General features: G+C 45.0%; 2 protein-coding genes across 2 annotated transcripts in view; both read left to right on the top strand.

The window, feature by feature from the left end:
- Window positions 1–7,729, top strand: part of TCAF2 (TRPM8 channel associated factor 2) — a 42,591-nt gene extending 34,862 nt beyond the window's left edge. The window contains exon 11 of the transcript XR_008822013.1: window positions 7,599–7,729. The gene's annotated coding sequence lies outside the window, so the exon portion shown is untranslated. The remainder of the gene's footprint in view (window positions 1–7,598) is intronic.
- LOC130150167 (TRPM8 channel-associated factor 2-like) lies at window positions 1–13,920 on the top strand. Its single transcript, XM_056340820.1, has 4 exons — window positions 1–240; window positions 7,541–7,838; window positions 11,748–12,079; window positions 13,106–13,920. The coding sequence occupies exons 1-4, from the start codon at window positions 1–3 to the stop codon at window positions 13,358–13,360; spliced, it is 1,125 nt and encodes a 374-aa protein (XP_056196795.1). The 3' UTR covers window positions 13,361–13,920.
- Window positions 13,921–21,320: the final 7,400 nt, after the last annotated feature.

Genomic DNA, 21,320 nt, shown 5'->3' with positions numbered 1-21,320 from the left:
ATGGTGGTTGTTTCCCATGAAGGAATCTTGAAGGACTCCAAGTTCTCCCAGTTCCTCAGAAATGCTGTGGAGTGGCTCAAGCCTTCCCCCGAGGCCCTGGTTGGGGTCCATCCTCATCTGGATTCCCTCTCCCAGCTGCTGCTCAGGGCTGGCACCGCAGTGCAGGCGGGGGCAGAGCTCAGCCCCTCGCTGGGGGTGTACTGTATGGACGCCTATGGCAGCGCGCGGGCGAAAGACCTGGTTGGCTTTGTGGCGGGGGGGGGGAGGGCTGCTGGTTGGAGGCCAGGCCTGGCACTGGGCTAGTCAACATGGCAAGGAGAAGGTGCTGTTGGAGTTCCCTGGGAACCAGGTGACCAGCGTGGCTGGCATATATTTCATAGGCAGTGAGGGAGAGACTGGCACTTTCTCAGTGTCCAAAGGAATGTCAAGGATACTTCTGATCACCCAGTGAGTATTTAAATATTTGTGCTGTCTTTAGATTGTATATAGTGTTTATTCTGCCTTGGGTTTGCTGCTATTAGCCTGCTGGAATGAAAAATATCTCTTCTCCCTGTCCCCCTAAAGAAATGACCATGAATAGAGATGGATATGCAGGAGCTGAAGGTGCTGCTATAGATTATTGAGAAACTACCAAGTAGTTTGGCTCATGTGCTCCATGTTAAAATGTTCAACAGATGACTGTTCTGGAAGAAACTTCTGGTTGGGTCTGATCTGCAAAGCAATGACACACACAGTATTTTTTCCCCACTATGTCAACAGCACAGCTATGGGGCCACTTCCTGAGGTATTTAAATCCTTCTTGATGCAGGACCTGGGACACAAAAGATGACCTTTATCTTTCCTGCAAATTTCCTGTGGCGTGGTGTAAACTTTAAGGCATTAAAACTAAGCATAGTTCTTAGCTTTGTTACAGGGTGTTGTTGCACCTCAGGGTGCATTTCAAAGTCCCTGGGAACCTGGGGTAGACACTGTGCGGATCCATGAGTCTTGGGTTCTGTGCACAGAGGGTCCATGATCTAGCTGTGCATTCCCCAGTAGATTGTATATTGCATAAATGTCTGATAGGGGGGACAACTAGACTCAGCACAGGTGATCCTTTCCTGCCCAGTGCTGCGAATAGAATAGAACAGAATAGTTCCAACTGGAAGGGATCATCTAGTCCAACTGCCTGATCACCTCAGGGCTGACCAAAAGTTAAAGCATGTCCAAAAGTAAAGTAAGGGCCTTGTCCAAATGCCTCTGAAACACCGACAGGCGTGGGGCATCGACCACCCCTCTAGGAAGCTGTTGCAGTGTCTGACCACCCTCTCGGTAAAGAAATGCTTCCTAATGTCCAGTCTGAACCTCCCCTGACACAGCTTTGGACCATTCCCACGCATCCTGTCACTGGATCCCAAGGAGAAGAGACCATCACTGCCCTCTCCACTTCCCCTCCTCAGGAAGCCGTAGAGAGCAAGGAGCTCACCCCTCAGCCTCCTTTTCTCCAAACTAGACAAACCCAGAGTCCTTGGCCGCTCCTCACAGGACATTCTTTCCAGCCCTTCCACCAGCTTCGTTGCCCTCCTCTGGATGCAGTCCAGGACCTGCACATCCTTCTTAAATTGTGGGGCCCCGGACTGCACACACCACTTGAGGTGAGGCCGCACCAACGCTGAACACAGCGGGACAGTCACCTCTCTTGCCCGGCTGGTGATGCTGTTTGATGCACCCCAGGGTGCTGTTTGCCCCCCTGGCTGCCAGGGCACCGTGCTGCCTCACGCTGAGCCTGCTGCCGGCCAGCACCCCCAGGTCCTTCTGCAGGGCTGCGCTCCAGCCACTCCCACCTTATCCTTGTGCTCAGCGTTACTTCATCCCAGGTGCAGAATCCAAAATTTTTTCTTGTTAAATTTCATGCCATGGATGATCGGCCAATGCTGCAATGTATCTAGATCCCTCTGCAAGGCTTCTTGTCCCTCCAGAGAGTCAGCAGCACCTCCCAGTTTAGCATCTTCAGCAAACTGGCTAATGTCAACTCCTGCAACCAGATCATTGATAAAAATATTGAAGAGAATTGGCTCTAGAATGGACCCCTGAAGGACTTGGCTAATGACTGGCCACCAGCCAGAGGTAGCCCCATTCAGCACAACCCTCTGAGCTCTACCCTTGAGCCTTCATCCAGCGCACTGTGGACCTGTTCATCTCACAGCTGTAGAACTTGTCCAGAAGGATGCTGTGAGGGACCGTATCAAAAGCCTTACTAAAATCCAGAAAAACTACATCCACCACCTGCCCTTCATTGATTAGGCAGGTAACCTTAGACTATTAGAGTAAGGCAATTTCTTTTCTCATCAGAAGTTCTTGAAAGTGATGATAATTCTTCAGGGAATTTCTGATAAATAGGGTGGGAATTTGAAGTTCTGTAATTGGACCTTATACTGCTACATGAGGAAGAATATATTACAGCTTCATCTCTGTCTCAGAGCTATGTTCAGACAAGGATAATAGACCATGTCATGATAAGACTGTGCTCAGGAGGCAGCTCTGCTGAGGCAATAAGCCATTGTCTTCACATTAATTTTTCACATGTTCTGCACTGCCAATACATTTGGAACATGCTGATGGAAAACTGAATCATGGAATAGCTGAGGTTGGAAGGGACGTCTGGAGGTCAGTTGCTCCCATGTCTGCTCAAAGCAGGGCCACCTAGAGCAGGTTGCTTAGGGCTTTGCCTAGTCAGGTACTGAATATCTCCAGGGACAGAGATTCCACAACCTGTCTTGACATCTCTTCAGTGTTTAACCACTATTATGATGGAGAAAATTATCCTTATATCCCAGGATGGGGAGGCAGGCAGGCAACGAAGGCTAAAGTTTCTACTGAAGCCTGTGGTAAAGAGAATAGCAAGAGAGCAGATGACTCTGCAACTTTGCAAAAAACTACCATAGTTTTAACGTTTTGCTACCTGGTTTCCATTTGCTCTGTGCTGGAGGTCACCACCTTAAAGCTGAATTGTTAGAAGAGTGTCAGAGCCTCTAGACTTTCTGAAAGCAAAATCAAGTGGATTAGTTGAAGCTATTGCTGTGAATGTTTTGAGGTGCATGCCTGCCTTTGCATTGGAAAGGATTAGGAAGTGCTTGGCTCATCTCTTATGGATTCTGTGCCCCGGGGACAACAACTTCTTGTAAAGGACAGAGCCACCCTCTGTGGGTAGTAGCGTCTTAGCCCACTGCAGAAAAATATGACATGAGTCACAAAGACACAGCACCATTCTTGCCTGGAATTCCATTGATACCATGCTTAAGGAAAGCTGGTGATCCCTATAATTTTAACATTGCTGCCACTTGGTAATATCTGTTGGGTTAACTTTCAAGCCTCTTTTGACAGAGGTTACTATATTTGCCTTGATAACTTCTTGAAACAAGGAGTGTTTCACTACTAACAGGGCAAAGATGAGTACAGCTTTCAGCACTTATAAATCAAGTCTGGATGACAAGGATTTCTTTTGCTTTTCCAGACATGAATTGGGTGGAAAAAAAAAAAAAAAAAGAAAAAAAAAAAAGAATTCCTTTTGAAGGGAGTTACCAAATGCAAAACTGAATATGGCAGTGTCTCCTCCCACCTACTCATCCATTGTGCATTAGTGTTTCCCATTGCTATGAATGCCTCCCACCAGGCATTCCTTGCAGCTGCACACTGTGGCAGGGGCCATGTTGTGGTACTCACTTGTGAAAACTTTTTCCAGGTATCAGCGATTAACACCTTTATCCTCAATGTCATTGATTGGCTTGATGCTGGGAAGGGAGGACAAGTTGTGGTCATCTACAGGACTTTTTCTCTCTCCTAAGCCAGGAGAAGTTCCGTTGCAAACTAACAGATCTTAAGGAAAACCTGAGTGTGTACTGCTGCAAAGCCTACAGTGGTGAGAATGTGAAGATTCATGTCTTTTCTCCAAGGGGTGGTGGTCTGCTGGTTGGAGAACAGGCATGGTCCTGGGAACAGCAGGGAATGCTGTTGAGAGTGCCATTGCTGGGATGCATGGGAACAAAATACTACAACATTTTGGAGGTGGTATCTTAGGCAATAACACACTAGCATCAAGTCAGCCAGTCTCACATCCCGATGAGGTTTTCTCACAGTACCACTTCTGCAAGGCACTCTCCCAATTTTGGGAAAACCACAAAAAGAAAGAAGTTCTGAAGCCACCTTCCTCCTGGCTCAAGAAATTAGCACAGGCCTCAACAGTGTTCCTGAGGATTCCAGCTCAGACCTCCCTAGCTGTCTGCTCTGTCCAGGAGGAGATGACTGACCTAGTACTTTTCCAGGGTCAGTGCTGACAGCCCAGTCAAAGGCAGCTCTGGAAATGGTTTTAATCAACATTGCAGAGCTCTATGACAACTTCCTTGATGTATAGAAATGAATATGTGCTCCCAACAAAAATCTTCCAGAAATGACTACTTCTCCAACTGTAACTGTTCAGATCAATGGAAGAAATTAAGGTAGGGCATATTTTTCTCTTTCCTTCTTCAGCAGCACCAAAACTATGGAATGGAATCAGGCTGCCCGGAGTACTCTATAAATATAATAGTCTAAATCTCTCTGCTTCCTTCCTGTCCCAGATTGCATGCTCACCGTGTAGTCAGAAATGCCTCAGTCTTATAATGGGTGCTGGTATATTAATCATTTGATCTTCTGTTGGGTACAATTTTGGTCAGATGATGAATAAATTTTTGATTTTGCAGTAGAGGAGTTGACCAGACACATGGCTCATACATAAATGTTTCCAGAGGAAGTGATTTAACTTATTGCTCAATATAAAGTACCACTACTGCTCTTTGTCAAATTCAGGTGCAAATTCAGGTGCAATGACATTACCTGAAGATGTTATTGCATGAAGCTGGGTATTTTGTCTTGCTTGAGGAGAGCTTCTCTGGAAAGAAAAAATGCCACACTGTTATGGAGTGTTTCTAGTTGGACAAAATAAAAATAAAATGGACATATAAAATCACAGATTTTGGAGATTGTCCTCCATTCTTTTCAGAAACAAACGTCACTTCTGATATTTGTTGGGTTTTTGTTTTTAAATAAAATTTAACAGAAAGGTCACCTTGATGCCAAGCTTATCCAACTGAACTAACTTTTATGATGTGACAGCTGGGCAGGGTTATCTTGATAGTTTAGTCTGAAATTTCCTTGCATTTTCTCAATTCCCTATAAATCGTTAAGAATTGTAACTTTTCAAAGAAGATTCAGAGTTAGCTGTTGGTCAGATGGGGAAGGATTCAGCACAAAGGTGAAAGCCTCAGAAAATTAGTTTATTAGGATTAGAATTGAAGCTGCTGGATTTTACCTGTAACTTGAAGGCTATCATACGACTTACGTGTTTCTATTTGATAATGCTTGTGATTCTTTCTAAGATCCTGAAGCATGGAGAAGCACTGGGCTTTCTGTTCCTCCCAGAAGAGTAGTCACTCTGCATTTTCCTGCTTCTGCTGTTGTAGCTAACCTGGAGGTGAACATTTGCCTTTGTTTCTCATTACAGTCAGAAGAACTTTCTTTGTTTCTGTTCTCATTTCTTTGAAGTTTGTCTTGGCCTTACTAAGTCACAATTTCTCCCCAAGTTTCTCCTATCGTAAACATCTTTCTACATTTCTCAAGTTACACTCACTTCTGTCCTAAAAAAATGACTGCCCTATACAGCCGTAATGGACACACCTCTGATTTTCATCTGGTCCGTACTGTGGTCATCTCACATTGGTCTCATACCACCTCTGTGCTCTACTCCATTCCCCTAGAGAGGGCAGAGGTCAAACAAGACAAATACCTATACTGTTGCTTTCAAGATTAACAGAATAATCCCTGTATTGACATTAAATAGGATGAGAAATAATAAAATTGAATGTTGTCTATGTGGAGGAGACTAATAGATCTTTCTGCCCACTGTAAAAATATCTCACTTGCCCCACCTTGCTATCTTCTGCTATCATCCTGCCTCATTTCAAGGCCTCCAAGCTGTTTTCTTTCAAGTTTTATTACCTTTGTCATAAGGACAAACACTCACACTATCAAAAAATATTTTTGTGGGGCTTATATCTTGACTCTGAAACCAGTCCTTACATTATTGTAAGTGGAAAGGGATAAACACTACTGTAGAGGTAGTTGTCCAGACAGTATTATCGCATAGCAGGGTGAGTTGTTTTTTCTCTTTGAAGGGACAATAGGACAATTATTTAGGCAGATAATTGTCCTATTTTATATTTTAAAATATGTACATTTATATATATATATATAAAAATGTAGGAAGAACTGGGAATAACTAGTCTGGAAACCAGGGACTTCTTCAGTCACTGATGGCTGGCCCATGGGAGCATTACAGTGTTTCAGAGAGCGCATGGAACACAGGTGAATTATAAATGGGGACATTATCCCCTTCACCACCTTCCTTTCTTCTCACTCATTTTATACCAGGACAATCTCTGCTCGTGCTCTGCTTTTCACCTTGGTGCTGATCCATTCATAGCAGCACAGCTGTGGTAGCTGTGATGGTAAGTAAGGGTGCTAAAACTGGGGCCAACCAACTTCGAAATTTCTTCAAAACCAATGAAATCCCTCCTTTCAAACAGAGCTGTAGAAAGAGAATTCTGCTTTTCTTTGACAGTTGATCCAGCATTTCCATTTTATTCTTCATGGGGCTTAAGTCTGCCCTTGAATTCTTTCATGCCTCTTTCATCTGATTGATGCCTGTGCCGACATGAAGAATGATGTTCCATATGGTAGTATACTGTTGTCTTTCCCTGCTGAGACGAGAGACTATGGCAGCTACAGAACACACCGAATTTGGAGTGGAGCTACTCAAGCCTGACCAAGTTGCAGTGCCTTTTGGTGACCATTGGTCCCCACCAGGTGCAGATTAGCTGTCACACTGATGTCCTCAGCTATGCTGCAGACCTGCAGCAGCCTCCCTTGGTGGTAAAGAAGTTAGTTATAAGTTGAAAAAAAACTCCATGGAAGTCTCTAGTCTGTGGGGTGGCCTCATATATGGCATAGTGCCAAAGGAGAGAACATTAGGTCAAATATCAGTCACAGTTAAAGCAGCGGTGCAGGCTCCATTCTTCTGGTTTAGTAAGCAGTCCCAAAACCTAACTACAGGCAGGGGAGTAAAGAAGTATTTCTGTATTGATTGCTTGCCTACATTTTCCTGGTTTTTTGTGGTCATGCATGGAAAAGACCTCAGAATAAATAATGCCCCAGGAAAGCCTTTGCATAAAGCTTTGTATTTCTCAGTGCAGAAAGTATATTGGTAGGACTTGCATTTAGGAATTAATCTCTGTCCATGTTGCCAGTATAAGCATTTCTGAGACACCTTCAAGGTGGCTTGATATTCAAAAATCAATGTCATCAACCCCTTGCAGTGACAGTAGACATACGGTCACCAAAGATGACTGGACCCCTCACCAGAATCTCAGGTTCTCCCCCTGATTCAGTAAAGTCCAGTTATGTCTAGATTAACTTGTTTCTGAGGCTATGCAGAGAGTTTTAGCTATGTAGTGATTCTCCTCTCTAGTCACACTTAAAACTTCTTTCTAAATTGCCTACCTTTTTTCACCTGAATGCTGAATTAGGGGAAACCGACGTCTCTGCCTGGCAGTCAACCATCTGTCATTACCCGGCCCCCTGGGCTGAGCTGGCCACAGAGGACATCATCCTGACAGTACCAGCTGCTGATGTACACCACATGAACAACCCAGCGAGTCTGCTTTCCATCTGCAACAAGATGATGTATGCAATAGCCAGACTGGCAGTCATCCCAGCAACTTTTCCAAGGCCAGAGAGGATGGTGGCAGATGTCCATATATCTCATGGCAAGTATAATAATTAGAAAATTTTGTCTTTACCTGTGATGGGTATTTATAAGGGAAATACACAAGGCAGTAACATTACCACAAGATCATGCAGATCCTCAAATCAGCAGATTAATCCCACCAAATTCAAGGAGACCCTTTGTGAAAGTAAGAATCTTCTGTGAACGTCAAGAGGTAACACATTCTGCTGCTAAACCTGAGGCTGTCCCAGGGTAAAACACAGTGCAGGGAGACAGGCTAGCCACCAAATGATGTGTATAGTGTCACGTTACTGTTATTACGGTGGGAATGGGTTTATGCTAATAGCAACAGAAAGAAGGGACACAGAGCTAGCTGTTTTAGGCAGGACAAACAAGATCTTGAAACTTAAATCGAGGCATTTAACTGATGCACAGGCAACCTACTATGTAATAAGACCCTATGCAGCAGGCATAGGATCACTTACATCAGTCAAGAAATAAGGGAAGGAGTAGGGGGGAAAGTTTATTGTAAGCAGCATTTTGTTATCTGTCATTAGAAACGTGCTGCTTAAAGACAATTCGCTAGGCCAGTAGAACTGAAGCCTGTTAGGAGTGGTAAGGAGGCTCCTAAAGGCCAAATCTCACCATTATTTGCAATTAATCTTTGTTCAAGTATTGCACTTTTCTCAGTAGGATTGGAGGATGCTTTTAGCTTTACTTGATTGTAACACTAGAGGTGTTTTCTACCACTGGAACTGATCAGTTCATCAGCTTCCCAGGCCACCACTCTGTCAATAATCCACAGCTCTAGCAGCTTAACTCACGTGGTGTAGCAGCTGTCAGTCAAGTGCCACTAATTCAAGAGAGGCTGGCTCAAGTGTAAACAACTTACACTTCAGTTATTAATAACCAGTTAATTATAATCACTAGTGAAATAAACCCAAAATAAATAACAAGCCCCCTTTCAATACTTAAAGGGGGCTTCTAAGAAAGATAGGGGAGACTTTTTAGTAGGGCCAGTAGCAATAGGACAAGGGGTAATGGTTTTAAAGTAAAGGAGGGTAGATTCAGACGAGGTATAAGGAAGAAATTTTTTATGGTGAGGACGGTGAAATACTAGAACAGGTTTCCCAAAGAGGTGGTAGATGCCCCAGCCCTAGAAACATTCAAGGTCAGGTTGGACGGGGCTCTGAGCAACCTGATTAAGTTGAAGATGTCCCTGCTTATTGCAGGGGGGTTGAACTAGATGGCCTTTAAAGGTCCCTTCCAACCCAAACCATTCCATGATTCCATGATACATAGGTGCTATGTTGCCATGCTGCATATTCTGTTCCAGGTAAATCCTCATGTAAGAAGGATTTTATTGGAGTAATCAATCGTTGCATCTGGCCACCTATGGCTCTGAATTTAACAGTGAAGTTGTAATCTGAGAGTGACTTTGCAACAATTGTGTTTAGATTACATGTCAGTTGCTACTTTTTGTAACTGCTAACCCCTCAAGATCAACAGGGGAACATGGGAATATTACATTTTTCCTATTCACTCTGACCATTAGTGACAGCTCTATTTGAAAATTCAGACACAGGACACAAAGGTAACATAATTGTCATGAATAATTTTGTACAGGTATAAAGGATGAGCAAGCAGTTCATCTGGCAGTGCATGTCAGAGAGCAGAGTCCATCCCTTTCCCTGCTTTGTTTTAGCTGTATCGACCCCGCAAGCCCAGTAAGCTAGCTATGGCATGTGTCTGACCCAGGCCAACGGGTAGGTTTTGCGCTGACACAAGTGGCTGTTCTGCAGTAATTTTTACTGACGCACAGGAAGAACTGATTTCCAAATACCAGAGTTTAAAATCCTTGGATGTGTACAGGTTGAGGTGAACTTTAAAACCACTAGTTTTCCCTTCCCTTGAGCCTTAAAAACCAGCATGACCCTGAAGGCATGCAGACTTGATTCACAGCTGCTATGAATCAGATCTTTCAAATGAGTTTGCACCGACTGAGAAGCTGCCTGAAGAAACAGTTGTTGTTCAGGTAGCTGCCATTCTCTGAGTGAAGTTGCACTTAGAAACAAAGACTTCTGAATTATTGATTTATGTGGCTCCGTCTCTGAATGTATTCCAGCCTTCCGCACAGCTACTCACCATGTGATGATAGACAGCTGTGTCCATCAGAGGCCACACTGGCAGAACCCAACATATAAAACTCTTCCAGCTTCTATCGTGCCTGCTGAAATAAGTGGAGAGTAGCACCGTTTCAGAGATGCGAATGGCTCTGTATCCTCCCTGCACTATGCTGGAGCTGTAAAAAAACAGTGAAGGATCCATTGAGCCTATTGAATTGGCACTGAAAGAAAAAGAAATAAATACAGTAAATTTCTATGAAAAGCTACTGAAACATGATTTTTAAAGCTGGTTATTGTAGTCAGCAATACTGAGAAACTCATGGGAGATACTAAGGAGTATGGTAAGTCTGTTTGTCTTTTCTGAAAAAAGATTTTTACAAGCAGCATGACAAACAGCGTAACTGCAACCAAAGTGATGACAATTATAGTGAGGTAGTAACTGTGGCCAGCAGCAGCAAGTTCTAGCTGAAGCTGAACTGTGGAATATTTTTCAATAGTAAAGAGCTGTCTTGCTAAAAACACTGAGAAAAATCTGCCTTCACACACACACAAAAATACCTAAAAAAATATTTTTTTTGTTCCTGTTTTGCTTTCTGGTACAACAGACATTGCCAGGGTACAGTGGAGGATGCTGGCTGGGGGACAGGGAGCCAGGAGAAATGGCAGTGACACAGCCAGCAGGACAGGGGCCATCCCACAACACCTAAGTGAGGCAAGCAGGGCAGAGCTGGCACAACAGCCAGGGTCAGCTGAGAGTCCAGGTTGCCCGACAAGTGTTCAGGAATGAGGCAGGTCTGTGGTGAAGCAAAGAAGTCAATCCACGGCTCAGAGTCAGGTCCAGTGATGGTAACCAGGATTACCAGGCAGGCCCGTCGTGATGAGGCACATCTGAAATCCAGTGAGGAAGTCAGACCGTGGATCAGGGACTGGATCAACAGGGTCCACGGCCAGACACAGGCATGGCTGTGACAGAGCTGGAGACAAACACACCTACAACATAGCTCAGGCAGGGACTGACAGCCCAGGGCTGAGCTGAAACGTGGCCCCTGGGGCCACTGACAGGAGGTGTAGGTGGAATCCCCAAGTGGGGCTCCTCAAGGCCATTAATGCCTTTTGGTGCACTCAGGGCCCTGACAGAATTTTGCAGTGAAACATTTTAGTCCCCTGCCTTCAACATTAAGATCTGCTTGTTCTTTGGAAGCATTTCAGGAAAAAAATAATCCATTTTTCTACTTTAATTGTGTCTGCTGCTTATCATTATATTTTTCCCCCATGTATTTCCTATAGAGCCAGAACTTAGATCACAGAGTTTCTAGGGAGAGCTGGGGAGGGTGCTGGGGTCATTTTCATCAACACAAGCCATACAGTTATTTGGCTGTACAAGGATACAAACTATCCTGGCAACAGTGTCTTCCTTGCCAGATCTGAAAATACGAAAGCACCAGTGTCAACAGAAAATTCTTGTATAGACAGGATTGGATTTCCACGCCTCCTCTCCACTCCTGTAGCTGGGAGTAAGGTCATCTGCAGTGTCCGTAGCTCTGGCAAAAGTAATTTGGCCTTTTTTGCTCTTTGTGGTATATAGTGCCGAGGAGTGGAAGTGAAGCAGAAAAGCATATAATATGCACGTTAAACTTTTGCTTGTGGTTGATACATTTGATAGTCCAGCAGAGGGAGTGGAAGCACGTAATGAGTAGCATCCACTCCTGACAAACAACTCAAAGAATGAGTTAATGTAAAGAGAATTATTTTCATCCTGTGTTCTAGCCATAAGCTTTCCCAGGCAGATTGCCAAGACTGTTTGTGGTTTACCTTCCCTGCAGGTTGGATGCATGCTGGCAACCCAGTCATGCATCATTTGAAGTCAGTGACAGAGGTGGTGGGTGTTCGGTCCCTTGAAGCCAATGGCCTTTGGGGTGCCATTCATGAGCTGGGCCACAACCAGCAGCAATCTGAACAGTTTTCCCCTCACGCCTCCAAAGCCACCTGCAGTCTCTGGTCTGTTTATATGAATAAGACTGTGTTGGGCATCCCAAAAGATAAGGCCCATAATGCACTTGCACTAGAACTTAGGAAGAAGATTCGAGATTACCTTGAAAATGGATCACAGCTGAAGTACTGGGAAGTATTTACTGCCCTGGAGACATACCTGCAGGTGATCTGCAGGCAAGTTAAGCTTGCAAAAGGTTTACAAACTGGTAATTTAAAATCTGGACTGCTCCTTTCCTTTTCCTCACTTTCTACAGCCACTTGATGCCTACCCCAGATTATCTCTCTCTGTTGACTCTATTAGTCTCCAACAGTGTCTTTATGTGTCAGCTCATAGGATTCCACAAACCAACATGAGTCAGTCATGATCTGTCCCTGAGTAGCACACTTCACCAGGAGACCCAGGGCTGCAGGGAAATGTTTTTGAAGCAGTCCCCAACAAATGTACTTGTTCTGAGTAATTTGTGATCTCAGCACAGTGTAAAAGCCTGTGGAGTGTACTGGTTTGGGATGCAATGGTAAACCATGTAAACCACAGCCTTTAGCCATTACCAACCATGACTTCTCATCATCGATAATGGTTTCTTTTTTTTTCTTTTTTTCTTTTTTTTTTTTCTTTTTTTTTTCTTTTTTTTTCCAGTTTAAGCCAGTCTTTCAGTTTTGTTGGTGCAATACTTCATTCAGGAGTCCCCAGGATTAACTGACTACAAACACTGAGTGCAGAGTCACCAAGCAGGGAGCCTGTATTTTGTGCTGCAGGAAGACAGTCTTATGCATTCTAAATATGCAGAGGTATTACACATATGCATACTTATAAGCATGCAGACATGGGTGGATATTTGTATCAATCTTGTTTTGAACAATGGTAACAACTGCAAAAGAAAAGAGTAGCGATGAAGTTTGTAAGCACAGCCATGCCCTCCAGGATGAAAATCATTTATATAAATACTTGATTTGGGGGGTTGTGTGAATATTAGAAACATAGGCTTGTTGAATAGTCTGATGGTGTTAAAGGGCTGCTCTGATTCTTCAGTAGGCATTTAGAATTTGTCAGGTAGCTACACTTATAAAAAAGAAAGAAAAATATCCTGTAAAAAAATCAGAAACTGGATTTAGTAAAGAATGCAGGTAGAGTAATTCTAAACTTCCATGCATATATTTTGTACTGTTTCACTTTTCTTATGATTTATAGGTGCAAGAGGCTTTTGATTGGGAAGCCTTAATTAAATATTTTGAATACCAAAATATGTCTGAACTCCCAGATGATAATGACTTAAAAATGAATCTGTGGGCAGAAACCTTTTTTCATCTGGTGAAGAAGAATTTGACTCCTTTCTTTAAATCCTGGGGATGGCCACCGAGGAGAGCCTTTCCCCAGCTGGTCAGACGATCTAATGAAGCAGTGCATCTCCTAAGCAGGTTTTTGCTCATGAAAATGGAAATATGATGGTGCTCTGCAGCAGTTTTAAATGGTGTTTGGATGCTATGGAACTGTAATGAATCTAAGAAGCAGCTCTAAATTGTACTTGTGATAGAAGAGATTGTTCTTAGCTCCCTCCCAAGCCTGCCTTTGTGTGTTAGGGTCCCACTACTTCCCAACAGGGCCTTGAACTTCATTTAATGTTTTGGAAGAGGTTGCCTTCATGCTGTGCTCTCAGAGTTGGTAGCTGTGTAGTAAGAAACTGCTGCTTTAGCTCATGTCAGAAGTAAAACAGAGTCCAGGCAGTGAATTTACCACCTTGATCCTCAGCTAGAATATATCTGCAGTTATCTGTAGTAAAATTATAGCAACTTGCTCTGTCTAAGGATCTAAGACAGCAGTTGCCTCACCTCACAGGTTTGAATATGTTTACAGGAAAGCAGCGCTGGACTGTGTTTACTATGGTCTATTTTGATCTCAAATCTAAATAAACAGATCAATGGCTTGTTCTTAAATGCTACACCTGAATTTCCCCTATGTTAAAACACAGACTGTAGCACAAGCCAGTTTTTATGCTGCATTTCAAGATCCTGAGCCAAGCAGTTGCTTGTCTTGTGGCTGTGGTTTCTTTTTCAACCAAATATTACAGAATTCTTGATCTTGCAGTTTAAGACCACTGACACACACCCCAAGGGACAGCAGTGACAGAGCTGGACACTCTCTGCAACTCCTCCAAATCTCATGGGCCATAGCTGAGCAGATTCTTCCCAGCTTCATCCCAGCAAAGGAGTTGGGAAGTAAGGGATACAATCATTTCTTTTCTCTGTGCCCCGATAAACATATGCCAAATCTATGAGCAATCCAAAGTCAATGAAGTGACCTGCACTAATAATACAGATCATTTACATGTATATCCAATAGCACATTATCCAGAAAGTTCCCCCAAATCCTTTAACCACCCTGAACTTGAAAACCTTTGTTCTATACTTTGAAGCCAAATGTACAAATGCTATGATTTTTTTTCTCTGGCAAGGCCCTACAACTATTCTGTTTTGAAGTTTGGGGGATTCTAAGCTGAAAAAGAGCTCAAGACTTTTTGATCTGATTCTCAAGAACTAAAACCTAACAGTGTGCATGATTATCTCCTCAACCTCGATGTTTGAAAATTTTCCACAAAGCTACTTTTAAATATCCCAGAAAATTTGACTTACTCCCTTCTCTACAGTAAAGGATAAAGAAAAAAAGAAGAAATTATGAATAGAGTTGTTTTCCCTGTAATAAAATCCTTTAAGAGTTCAGAGGAGCAAAATGAGGTAGCCCTTTGCAGAGGTGGGACCTGCTCAGTATCCTGTGACCTGATCAGAGGATGGTTCAGTGCTGCACAGCTCAGGATTCCCAGCATCCAAAGGGACATAACATTATCTGTACTATCCACTCTTTATAGTTTTATCTCTGGTAAATAACATTTTAGCTGGTACTTTAAAGAGTGTGAGTGCCTTTCATACTGGGATCATAACAAAACAACATTTCTTGGTGCCAAACACCAACGCCAGCTGCATAACCAGTTGTTTACCCACAGAATCCATCCATTCCTCCTCAGTCCTTTCACCCTCACTGGCAGGATCAAGGAGAATATTTCTTGGGCTCCCATCCCCTTGGACTTTGTCCCTTGTTCCCCGAGCCATGTAGTTCTTGTTATGCGCCAGGTCTCCCCTGGCAGTACCATCATTGCCCACGTGGAAGAGCAGCAGGGTGTAATAGTCTAAAGGCCAGACAAGTGTTGACAATCTTTCCACAACATCATAAATGCAAGACCCTGGCAAACAGCAAACCTGCCCAGATGATGTATCAGGTTGGCAGATGGGGGGGGCCTCAGTTCCCTAGAGCAGAGGATCCAACCCCTTCTGATCCAAAGACCACTTTTAAGAAATTTCCCACTTACCTTGAGTCTGTCTAGGAGATCCAAAAGTGAACTGCAGCAGCAGGTTAGCACCTCAGCTCTGTACTGCTTTGGTCGATGGGCGTTAATAATACAGCTGTCCTGGGACACCCCTGGGATGGCTGAAGATCTAGGTCCCCTGTGCTCTAAACCACACCAGCTCTGTTGCACCTCCATGAAGCCAGCAGTGCTCTACCACCACTCAACCCTCATGCCTAGCAGAAATATGGGATATTCTCCTGCCCATACGGCTGTGCCAGAAGGAAAACATATGACAATGGCAGCTCTGTGGTTGCCCTGACCACTTACCAGTTGCAGGAGAGATAGGACTGCACAGGCTGCCTTGTTGAAGCAATAAATACTGTGCCCCTCTGCCTGCTTCTTGCCAGAACTGCCTGAACTGCTAGCCTGGCTTACAGACACGGGTAGGCATTTGATCAGAAAGGGGTTGCAGCTGCAGTACAGGCATGGTTTTGGTGTAGACATGAACCTCCCTCACAGTTATGTTCATTTTGTTGTATGGCACTTGAATGTTTGTGCAGGAAGCACAGATGCTTGTTCTCATGTGGCTACAAGTCATCAGTAACTGTTCTTTGGAACTACCCAGAGCGAGGGAGGTCTGCTCCCATTAACAGTGTGATGGTGTTTGTTACTTGGACAGTTTTCATCCACTGCTTTCATTTGCTTTAATAACTCTTTGGTGAGTTCAGTAGCTGTGGAGGGATGGCTGAAAACCTCAGCACTCCAGCAGCAAAGCACGCAGCGCTCTGCAAACAGGAAGCCACCCCGACTTGCTTTCCAGAACTGCAAAACTATCAGGATTTCAGAAATGACTCATAATGTTTTGGCTCTGGGGTGCAGCCACACCATATGGCCTCCGCTTCAGCAACTCTTCAGGCAGGGAGAAAGGACAACAATCTGTCCCACAGCATGCTCATCCCAACCTGGCCCGTACCACCCTTCCTTCTTTCACCAGGTGAACAGTGCCATGCACTAGAATGGCTTCCCAGCAGCCAGCATGGAAAGGAGGGAAGATGAACTGGCAAGAGTCCTGCTGATGGAAGTGACCCATGGTACTTCTGCATGTGGCATCACCAGAGAACATTGGGTTAACTAGAGAAGTTAACCAAAAAAGGTTTTTTTCCCCTTTTATTAAGATTTCTACTCCTTGTCCTCTTCCATATTTTCTGCATGGACATGAAATTGCAAAGAGCTCAAAGCTTTGCTGCAGTACCTAAGAATGGCAGAGACTGTGTCTTTAAGATACCTGATGAGCAAAAGTTGCTTACCAGGAACGATGTAGATCATCTCTTCTTAACACCTCCTATGTTAGTCAGGTGGCTAACTTGCTCCCACATCTCCCCACTCAAAATTGTTGTTCTTAAAAACAGAGGAAGAGTCAACTACGAGGGAGGACATAAGGACAAAGGAAAGCAACAGGCTGCATTTCAAGTCAGGGATTGGAGAAATAGTGACAGATGAGTCTGATTACATTGAGATACTACTGGTTTTTGCAGGCACAGATTTCCATGAGAGGTTACATCCACAATAATCAGCTTGTTGATGTAGCTGGAGCTGCTAAATGTATTAGGAAGATCTTCTCATAACCCATATTTTATCCCAGTCTCAGCAAAGACCTAAACATAGGATAGCAAATGCTTAGACACATTAGGGAGGAAACGATTCTGTGTGGTTCCCAGGGACTATGGGATATCCCATGGAAATCACTGGTGCTTGCTCTGTGCTTGTCCTCCATGCACAGGGCAAGGCAGGATCTGCTGTCCATCAGCTGAAGAGGACTTCAAGTCAGCTAGTCCTGCGTATTGTCTGACACAATGTTCCAGCAACGAGAACAAGAACTGCAAGGGGATGGGCTCCCACCTGACCTGTACAGGTGCTGAGAAGGTAACTACAGAGCTCAGCAGTTCTGGTGGCATCCTACACCCCCCACCTTGCTCCCGACCTGGACCCTCTCTCTTAGGGCTGCCTTCACCCTCAGTCCCACAGTCAACCTGCAGAGACTCTTGTCTGCTCAAGCCCTGCCTCTGCTGAAGAGCTGGGTTTATGTTTTAGCAGAATTTCCTTTTCTGTTTGGGTCTCAGTACTTGTCACGGGCAGCAAAGAAGTAAACTTCTGCATCGGTCTGTGTGCGGAGGAAGCAGAAGACTGTAGCCACTGGGCATGCCACATTGCGATGTGTGTATACTCCATGATGGAAACCATTTGTCAGGACACACCAGCAGTAAGCAGGGCTGAAGAGGCTGTCAGGCATGTGTGTATCTGGGTGCTGATGCATGTGTGAAAGGGTTCATTCTCCTCACTTGCAATGAAGTCTTTCTGCTGTAACAGTAAAAGCTGTGCTGAGAGAAAGTCTTCTTGGGGCAAAGAAGACACCTTTCTATGTTATTCTGAGACTCTTCCCACCCCTCCAGATCCAGATCCAGCTCCATCTTTGCAATATCATGTTCATAATGATTCCCTTCTGATGCAAGGGCATTTGCTTCTCAGAGAGGCTGGTACCCAGAGGTATTTAATCATATAGACAAGGAGGATTTATTGTGTTTGTGAAAGGATTAACATACCAGAATGGAAATAGGAATTGCCTGGTTTTCCTTGAGAGCCTGTCACATTCATGGCACTCCAGGAAAATATCTGTGAAGGATTCTTTGGGTCTCCTGGATGTTGAGCTACAGCAAGAGAGACCACCCTGGCTCTTTTAAGGGAATCTGACGAGAGAGGACTTGGGGAAACCCTGAATCATGGCTCTTATTATGCCAAAAGAGGAGAGGCTGAGGTGGCCTGGTTCACCATCTTGGAATGAAGAAAGCATTATTCTTTAAGCAAATTTCAAACATTTAAGATGTGACAGTGTAGGATGGCCAGCCTACCATGTGAAGACTTCTTGACAATGTCTAAACATGTTCTAGAAGAGGCTGCTTAGACACAGATGTTCTTGAGAAGTGATACAGGGCAAATGAGACCAACACTGCTAAACTTTGCAGTTTTGGTGTGAATGCTATGGATCCAGCAAGTTTGTCCAAACAGGAATGAGGAAGTGGTTCCTCTTGTGTGCAAACCTGTGACAGCAAAGATTCAGCTTTTGGGCAATGAAGAGCCAAACTTCTGTTGATTGCTTTGGCCCTATTGGAGATGTACCTGTTTCCAGCTGGGAACAGCAGTAGTTTCTAACATCTTTTAATGAATTTGAAAAGTATCAACAGGGAAGCAGAGGCTTGCCTCGTAGCCTCTATTCAGGAGCTTTGTTCAGCCTACCTTCCGCTAAGCCAGCTCAAATTGTGTCTCTGTCACGTGCAGAAGGTCTCGCAGTGTCTCTCAGCCAGCCTAACCCTGTGGGCAACTGATGGGCACTGCCAGAAACCCTCTGAGGCAGATGTGTCTGCCACAGGTGCAGTCATGCAGGACCTGACCATGCAAACATGATTGCTCTGCATATTTCTGTGTGGGATAGATGAACCTTTCTGGGCAGAAGAATAACCAAAATTTCTGCTGAGCAGGTGAAACTGCTTTGGGATAATCTGGTGACATGAAGTAGCTGCATTTCGCTGCTGCGGCTTTAAAAAGCTGTCTCCTCAGGGCTATGAGCCGTGGGAGAAGTTTTCTTCTGCATTGCAGTTCTCCTGTCGCAAGCTTCGGCAGTTCCCCGTGAAGAACAACTGCCAGAAGCCCTGGCCACCCCCCGCGCTGCACCAGCAGCCTGCCATGACCTGTTCACCTTCTGGTGGCACAACCTTAAGGCCCAGGGCTGGCTGGTCCTTTCCCTGCTAGCTGTGCAGGGGTGGAGGGAACAGACAGGAGGCTTTGTCTCTCTTCTGTGGCAGGAGGAGGATGTTTCCTCCATGAAGGGAGGACTTTCCACCCTGCAGATCCCGGTCAGCCGCCTCTGCCCCTGCCTCCCTTCCCTGTCTCTCCCCACCCACAGCTGCTGGTCTCACAAGGCCTCTCCCAGCTCCACTGACCTCCTCCTGCCCCCTGACAGCCCCCTGCATGGCCCCCACCGAGTGCCTCCCGCTCAGGCCCTGCCATCCCCTCCCTGCCTCTCACAAGCTGCACAAAGGCACAAGCGTCCAGCAGCCCTGGCCGCCGTGGTCCTGGGAGGGCTTGAGGCAGCAGCCCCCCAGCTCAGCAGGAAGGCTGGGCAGCCCTTTGGCCAAAGGCCCTTGCAGACAGCTGCATCCCTGCTTTTTGCGATCCAGGGAACCTCTGCCTCGCAGGCTGCCTGCTGCTTCAGCTCTGGGCCATTCACACAGGTCTGACAGTGCCCCCGCTCCTGCCCTGTAGACCCTTTCCAGCCAAGAAATACATCCCTTTCCCCCCCAAGAGGCTCTCAGTCCTTGTTGGAAGAGCTATAATAATCCAACTGTTTCATTTTGGAATGGAAATTGAATTTAGTCGCATCTTAGGTGTAGGGGAATGAAGACAGTGGGTTGATTGACATTGATGATACGCAGCTGTGGCCTTGCTTTGATGATGTGCAGCTGTGATCCTACAGCAAAGCGGTTAAATAGCTCTGAGGAGGGTGGGAGAAAAACCTGGATAAAGCAGAGACAAGGAGGAGTGTGGTCTGGCCTCTGGAGGATGGCAAAACAGCATGGACAGTAGAGTTTGACCGATGGTAAAGCTTTTTGCTGCTTACTGTTTTATTTGTGTTGTGTTATTTCCTGACTGCCGTAACTCAATCGCAACACTTAGGTAATTTATTTAAGCATTATCGTTGCCCACAGCTGGAAATGGCTTTATCTAGCGGTTCTAGTTTGGAGTCGCTGAGCAGCTGGCACTACAAAAGTCTGAAATAAGTGAGGTGGATGGAAAGGACCCTTGACCTGTGATTGCTCATCTGCAGAGGATTTCCCCTACATCTGCTTGGGGTGGAAAGCAGAAGAGGTATTTTTTTATTTCCTCTTTTGTAAAATGGTGAATAGATTTGGACACTCTGGAAATATGTGTTGGTGGTCCATTGTAAAGGGAGTTGAGAAGGCACAGGCGGTGGGAATTCCTTCTCCATAAGCTCATTAATCCACACATTCCCTTCCATCTCACCAAGTCAGTATGCTGAAGAGCAGCAAAGGCAGTTTCATGCATTGCCATAAGGGAAAGTTGGATCAGGTACAAGAAAAAAAATTTTTCCCTGAGAGTGGTGTGGCATTGGAACACGTGGCCAGTGGGTCTGTGTGAGCTTCATCCTTGAGACTGTCTCAACAGGAAAAGGACAAAAGCAACTTCATGTAGCCTCTGAGATAGCCCTGCTGCTGGCAGTGGGTAGGACTAAACACCTCCAGCTGTTCAATGCCACCTAAAATGCTCTGTGCGATCAAAGGTACCAAACAGCAGGACAGCTTGGTATTGCAGTCTCACAGTACAGAAAATGTAGATAAGAAAGCACCACATGCAGCAACTGTCTTCCAAAACAACTACATTGCTTTGGCACTATGCTTTCCCATCTTCAGGATTCCTTGGCCAAAGACCACTCAGATCAGACCTTCATGGATGCTTTGAGATAGATGACTGAGTATCAGTTGGCTGCATGACCAAGAAATCCCCTTCTAGAGAGAAAAAAAAAGCTTAATTCACATACTCCTTCCACGGTAGTCTGATACTGCTGCCGTGTCTGGTTCTGGTCCCTGCTGGATACCACACAATGGCCTTTGGCAGCTGAGCTCAGGTGGCTTGGTCTGCAAACCCAGGAGCTTCACACATTTTCACCTTATCTGCTAGGGCAGATCTTAGCTTATTCCTGGTCTTTTTCCTCTCCAGCTCCTTCACACCTGAGTTGACCTTCCTGGAGAGGAGCTGTCTCCTTCTGAACCAGCCCATGTGGGACAAGGTGGGCAGGGTGTGTAGAGGTATGGGACAGATCAAGCAATGAGCTGACAGAACAGTAGAAACATCTCTGCTGTGCGGGAGACCCTTACAACATGAGATGGTAAAACACTTTACACACTTTGAACAATTGTTTACAATTGCATCCAGTCACACTTAATTCTCACTAGTTCTTACGAGCCTTGTCTCCATTTAAAGGTGCAGTGCTCT

The sequence above is a fragment of the Falco biarmicus genome, chromosome 5 (genome assembly GCF_023638135.1).
Source record: "Falco biarmicus isolate bFalBia1 chromosome 5, bFalBia1.pri, whole genome shotgun sequence".
NCBI classification, from domain to species: Eukaryota; Metazoa; Chordata; class Aves; order Falconiformes; family Falconidae; genus Falco; species Falco biarmicus.
The sequence above is the reverse complement of the archived record's forward strand: the minus strand, read 5'-3'. Positions and strand labels throughout refer to the sequence as shown.

Bases quoted from the DNA above. Each gene is read 5' to 3' on its own strand.
- LOC130150167 (XM_056340820.1), top strand. From the start codon at position 1: ATGGTGGTTGTTTCCCATGAAGGAATCTTGAAGGACTCCAAGTTCTCC. The intron at 7,839-11,747 runs GCAAGTATAATA...CCTTCCCTGCAG, and splicing joins AGATGTCCATATATCTCATG to GTTGGATGCATGCTGGCAAC. The intron at 12,080-13,105 runs GTGATCTGCAGG...TATGATTTATAG, and splicing joins CCCTGGAGACATACCTGCAG to GTGCAAGAGGCTTTTGATTG.